The sequence below is a fragment of the Chrysochloris asiatica genome, unplaced genomic scaffold (genome assembly GCF_000296735.1).
Source record: "Chrysochloris asiatica unplaced genomic scaffold, ChrAsi1.0 scaffold00005, whole genome shotgun sequence".
NCBI classification, from domain to species: domain Eukaryota; kingdom Metazoa; phylum Chordata; class Mammalia; order Afrosoricida; family Chrysochloridae; genus Chrysochloris; species Chrysochloris asiatica.
Genome location: NW_006408523.1, coordinates 10,467,459 through 10,473,858, shown reverse-complemented (window position 1 = coordinate 10,473,858; position 6,400 = coordinate 10,467,459). Strand labels below are relative to the sequence as shown.

The 6,400-nt window shown below is 38.2% G+C and overlaps 1 protein-coding gene across 1 annotated transcript in view; it reads left to right on the top strand.

Annotated features, from left to right (window-relative positions):
* IFT88 (intraflagellar transport 88 homolog (Chlamydomonas)) overlaps window positions 1–6,400 on the top strand; it is a 107,370-nt gene that overhangs the window by 40,129 nt on the left and 60,841 nt on the right. The window contains exon 14 of the mRNA XM_006831966.1: window positions 3,360–3,459. Within this exon, the coding sequence (XP_006832029.1) occupies window positions 3,360–3,459 (100 nt within the window). The remainder of the gene's footprint in view (window positions 1–3,359; window positions 3,460–6,400) is intronic.

Genomic DNA, 6,400 nt, shown 5'->3' with positions numbered 1-6,400 from the left:
ATTTATCACAATGTTATCCATAGTTTGTTATGATACTCACAGATGATTAGTCAGTGAACACAAGTAAACATGTTACTGGTATTGTCTGCTTTCAGTCAAAATCCATCTGACATCAGCAATGATAGTCCTCATTGCACATCATTTTCTGAACCCAGTTTGAATTTCTGGCTGTTACTTGTCGATGTCCTGCTACAACTATTTTTTAATTATCTTCAAATTTTTATTTGCATGTGATATTAATGATATTGTTTGATAATTCCTGTGTTCTTTTGAGTCTTTGGAATTCACAAAAATTTGGATCTCTTCCAATCACTTGACCAGGTAGCTATTTTCCAGGGCTACATCAGTTTGTTGAAACATTTCAGTTGATATTTCGTCAATTCCTGGAGTCTTGTTTTTTGCCAATGCCTTCAGTATAGCTTGGACTTCTTCCTTCAGTATCATTGGTTCCTAATCTTGTGCTACCTCCTGAAATGGTTGAATGCCAACCAACTCTTTTTTGGTACAGTGATTCTGTATTTCTTCCATCTTCTTCTGATGCTTCCCGCATCATTCAACAATTCAACAATCAATTACAAACAAAGCTTGACATTTTTCTTCAGTTCTTTCAGCTTGAGAAATGTTGAACATGTTCTTCCCTTTTGATTTTCTAACTCGAAGTCTCTGCACATTTTATTATAATACTTTATTTTGTCGTCTCTAGTTGTCCTTTGAAATTTTCTGTTCTATCTTAGACTTTGTCATTCTTCCCTTGGTTATAGATAGCTACTCTGCAATCAGAAGTAGGTTTCACAATCTCTTCTGACATCCACTTTGGTCTGTCCTTTCTTTCCTGCCTTGTTAATGACCTTTTGTTTTCTTTATGTACGACGTGCTTAATGTCATCCCACAACTCCACTGATTTTGTGTCATTAGTGTACAGCATGTCAAATCTGTACGTGGTATGATATCTGAATGTAAGTGAATCTAGTCAAAGTCATATTTTGGCTCTTGTGGACTTGTTCTAATTCTTTTCAACTTTAGCCTGTACTTGTTGTTGTTGTTAAGTGCCGTCGAGTCGTATCCGACCCATAGCGACCCTGTACAGGGTTTCCGAGGGTGTAAATCTTTACGGGAGTAGAAAGCCTCATCTTTGTCCCACGGAGCAGCTGGTAGTTTTGAACTGCTGACCTTACGGTTTGCAGCCCGATTTGTAACCACTACGCTACCAGAGCTGTACTTGTACTTGAGCAACTGATGGTCTGTTCCGTAGTCGACCCCTGGCTGATGATGTTGAGCTTCTGCTCTATTTCTTCCCACAGATGGAATCAATTTGGTTACTGTGTATTCCATCTGGTGATGTTTTAAAAAAATATTTTCATTGTATAATTCATTGGTCTTGCAAAATCTTTTCTATCATTTGATTTCCAGTGTCATTTCTATCACCAAAACCATATTTTCTAAATACGGATCCTTCCTTTCTGTTTTCAACTTTTGTTTTCCAGTCACCAGTAATTATCAGTGCACCCTGACTGCATGTTTGATCAATTTCATACTGAAGAAGTTGGTCCAATTCTTCTATTTGTTCGTCTTTGACTTGGTGGTTGGTGCAGAAATTTGAATAATAGTTGTATTAACTGGTCTTCCTTGTAGGCATATGAATATTTTCCTATCAGATAGCAGTTCTTAGTTTAGAACTAGAGAATTTAGTAAATCAGTTCCTGTATTGGAAGACACCAACTGTTAACCTTACATAGCAAATGTTGTTAGTTGGGGTCGAGTCAGCCCTAATTAATGGTGACCTCAATGCAACATAACGAAACATCTCCCAGTCTTATGCCTTCTTACAATTGTTAGTATGCTCGAATCCATTAATACAACCACTGTACATTTTTAATGCCTTTTGCAAAAAAATGGTACCAGCATCCCTCCCAAAGCACTCTCTACTCAGCTGGTTCAATAATTCATTGCCGTGCCCATACAAAACTCAGGTATCATACTCACAGTCATGGGTTTATTAGGGAAGTTACAAGGTTCCAGTGTAGGATCCAAAAATGCTCTGGACACCGGTCTTTGGTAAGGACAGCTTCTTCTGTCCTTGGCCTGAGCTCTGCCCAACTCAGGCAGTGTAACAAAGCTCTTTTAGCACTGCTGATAAATGCCCAAAGGGCACTCCACGCTGCTATAAGTCTCACCCCAAAGGCACTCAGCTCTAGCTCTGTGAGTCAGCAAACCTGCTTAGAGGTAACCCGCTCCACAACGAGCCTCCTGCCCAGAGACATTCAGCTTTACTTGCTCCGTAGGTCAGGAAGTTCACTACTCTGTCTCCTCCTCTGCCTCTTGGCTCTGCTGCTATGGCTCCTCTGCTATCCTCTGCTAGTCCTCCAGTGTTGTCACAGCTTTCTGTCCCTGAGTTGAAGAGGTTCAAAGGACAGGAATCTCAGGAATTCAAGGACTTGCTCCACTCCTGGCTCGTCTTCCTTCTCTGCTTCTGCTATGGTTTATTTTATACCCAGTTGACCAATCATAGTTAGCCCTGTTAGCAGTCCCTCATAGCTGAATCATATAATCCATCAGCATCTTCATCCATCATCTCTTACACAAGCCCATCAGAAAAAATGTTTGGTGGGAGTTTACCAAGACTATGGTTAGGTGGTGGTTGTTGTTGTTAAGTGCCATCGAGTCAGTTCTGACTCATAGCTACCTTGTATAAGGTTTCCGAGGAGCAACTGATGGGTTTGAACTGACAACCATGTGGTTCGCAGTCCAGTGCTGATCCTACAGTGTCACACCGGGAGTCTGACATTGACTTGTTCCCTGTGCTGCACCTTCTTACTTATGGGGCTGACTTCCAGAGCTCTACTGGACAGTATTCTGCTGTGACCCACAGGGTTTTCATTGGGTGGTATTTGAAAGTCAATTGTCAGGCCTTTCTTCCCAGTCTGTCTTAGTCTGAAAGCCCCACTGAAACCTGTATAGCATGGGTGACCCTACTGGCATTTAAAATACCAGTGACATGTTGTTGTTGTTGTTAAGTGCCGTCGAGTCGGTTCCGACCCATAGCGACCCTGTATAGGGTTTCCAAGGCTGTAAATCTTTACAGGAGCAGAACGCCTCATCTTTCTCCCACAGAACAGCTGGTAGTTTCAAACTGTTGGCCTTAAGGTTCGCAGCCCGATTCATAACCACTATGCTACCAGAGCTCCTCTGCTGGTATTAAAGTAACTTACAGGCCACAACAGCACCACAAACTGACAGACCGATGATGGTACATAGCAGCTGGGGTACTCTATAAAAATCTTTGAAAAGTCACTTTGATAAACCAGCAACAACTCAAGTATACTATAACAAAATAACCTATTTTATGCTTCACATTACAGGTGTGTCGAAGTTGTGAAAGCATCTCAGTATGTAGAGTTAGCTAATGATCTGGAAATAAATAAAGCAATTACATACTTGAGACAAAAGGATTTTAACCAAGTAAGTTTTAAAAATATCTTTTTAGATGTAATTTCATACATTAACTGGCCCAAGCAATGAAGTCAGGAACTTCTTTTCTAGAATAACATTACATATGATTATTCAGGGGTTAATATTTTTATTTCTGTCTTACATAATTTGTATTAGTATAGTACTAATGTATTTTAACTTTTACATTTCTCGTACTTTAACACTGTGAATAATTTTCATATAAAGCATAATTGCTAAACCAGTAAGCCATATTCTTGTCCAGAGATTAGCTGAAGCTCTCATTGAGTTCTTTAGAATCAGGGATCGTGTAAAGGGAACAAAGAAGGCAGAGCCTGAGTAATAGTCCTGATGTTTTCACCCACTGTTTTCACCCAGCATCCTCCCTGTTAGGTTGTTCTAGAGTTCCGTAACCCATTAGCACTGGGAATAACAGAGACTCCATGCTGAACACAGTGACTGGGAGTCTTGCCAGCCTGCTCACTTTGGATGGAAATGAAGCAAGCGCTATTTCTCCTTCAGTTGTCTGTCTCATGTGACCCCTCCTTGAGATATAGTTGAGACAAGATCAGATAACTTAAACCACTTTAAAAAAAAAAAAGAGGGGGTGGGAATAACAAAAGACAATAAACGTAGAGTAAAACTTGATGATCTGCTTTTATAAAACTAACGGTTGTGCCATAAATACTCACAAGAAAGCTCAGTGCTTCCAAGTAAAGACCCAGAGAGCAAGGGTGAGAGAAAGCCACTGTTGACTTAGTTCAAGTCAGTGTTTCCCATTTTTCCTCCTAGTTCAGGATCTTCCGCTTTTCTGAGAGACAGCTAACCCTTCATGAAATGACTAACCCTTTCTAGGAGGTCTGGGGAGAACACCATCTACCCATAGAACATGGAGTCCCATAAGGGATTCTTGTGGTAACCAGTATGATGCAGTACCAAAGAATGCACTGCTCTGCATCATGGTGTAGAGTTGACAGTGCACTTTTAGTCTCTTGATGTCTGCTCTGTCATTTCATCATCACACCCTGCGCCATTAAAAATCTCACTGCTAACTCACTTTTTCAGTGGAAGTAGAGGGAGAAAAATTGGTCTTTATTAACTTGCTAAAGTGGTCTGTGGACGAAAGAACATCTGTGTGTGTTTATGTGTGAAGTATTGTTATGTTAACAGAGATGCCAACATAGAGCAAACTATGTTAGTTTATTTTCTTTTGACATTTTCTTTTTAGAAGGATTTCACAATGCATTGCCGTCATTCATGCTTTAAAACTTGAGTTCACTAAGATGTGATGGACATATTCCCAGTTAGAGCTCATTTAAACCAATTCTTACTGTCAGCTGTTTTCATAGCTGATCTCATGTAAAATATTTCCTGTTCCATTTGAATTGTCACATTTTTAAGATCAGTTGGTTTACTGATATTTGTTAAACACACACCATTTCTGCTTTCTTTTCAACATTGCTGCTTTCAATTGTTTCTTTTGTGTGTGTGTTGTAAGTATGACCAGGTGGGTACCATAGATTCTTATCTGAAAGGAACACTATTAGGTTAAAAATAATTGGGTTTCTCATTTTATAAAGACTGATTTTATCATTCAAGGTAAAAGAAAAAATGCATACTTTCAATCTATAGTCAACATTGAATACTTGGTTGCGAAAAGATGCCAAAATCACATCCTTGTGATGACGGTGTCATTTTGTAGTCCCCTTGGTAAGTAGAATGAAACAAAAAGCAGAAAATGGATGAAATTAAGTAGCTAGGTTTGGGAATCAGTGATGGCTTTAGGGACAGACCTGGTGGAAACTGAAGCCAGTAGCTAGCTGACATCAACCAAGAAAAAAAAAAAGAATGGAGAAAGTATGTTTTCCTAATGTTGTTGTTGTTGTTAAGTGCCATCGAGTCGGTTCCGACCCATAGCGACCCTGTACAGGGTTTCCGAGGGTGTAAATCTTTACGGGAGTAGAAAGCCTCTTCTTTCTCCCGCGGAGCAGCTGGTAGTTTCGAACCGCTGACCTTAGGGTTCGCAGCCTGATTCGTAACCACTACGCTACCAGAGCTCACTTATGTTTTCCTAATGGTTTATATTTAATAAAAAAACTATCAATACTTTCATTATATGTTTTGTCATTTATAACTAAATTTGGTTTTGTCATTAAATTCATATTTGGTATCAGTGTCATTTATAAGTAAGTTGATTTATAGCATTGTAATTTTGAAAACATATTGAATATGCATTCAATATATTGAAAATGTCAAGAACAGTTACACAAATGACCTATTTGAGAAACGAAAAACAGAACAGAAAATAACCTGAGAGTGTTCCTTTTATTAAAATAGTTAAATAACTTTTTTAGAGTAGATTCATAGTTTAGAAACATAAAATGTGAACTGTGCTTTTATGCTGATAAATATTTTGAAATGAATATTTTAAGTTCCAAATACTTTTGACAATCCTTGTAAGTAATAACTTCGGATTACACTGGATTTTATTGTTTGACCCTACAGTAACTATCTTGAGGTAGAATATATTTGATGTTAGTTTGTCTTAAAGTTATTAATGAGCCACAGAGTAGTAAATCTGAAAATAATAAAATTCAGTATATGTGAATGGACTTCTAAAAAGAATGATGTAAACTGTTATAGCATTAAGTGGTTTTGTTTGTTACCCCAGAGAGCTTAATGGATATAAATTATGCCTATTCAACTCATTTATGTATGTGTGTGTGTGTGTGTGTGTATATATATATATAATCTTTTTTTGTTGTTGTTTTCATTGTGAATTGAATGATAGTTTACATGTAGAATATCAGTTTTACACTCATCCTATCATATTTCGTTTCAATACAATGATTCCAATCCCCTCTGTGCATCGTCATTCAACAGTATTTGCTTCTATTCCCTCTGTTTTTTGTTTGTTGTTTGTTTTTGTATTTTGGGGATGTACACAAAAACA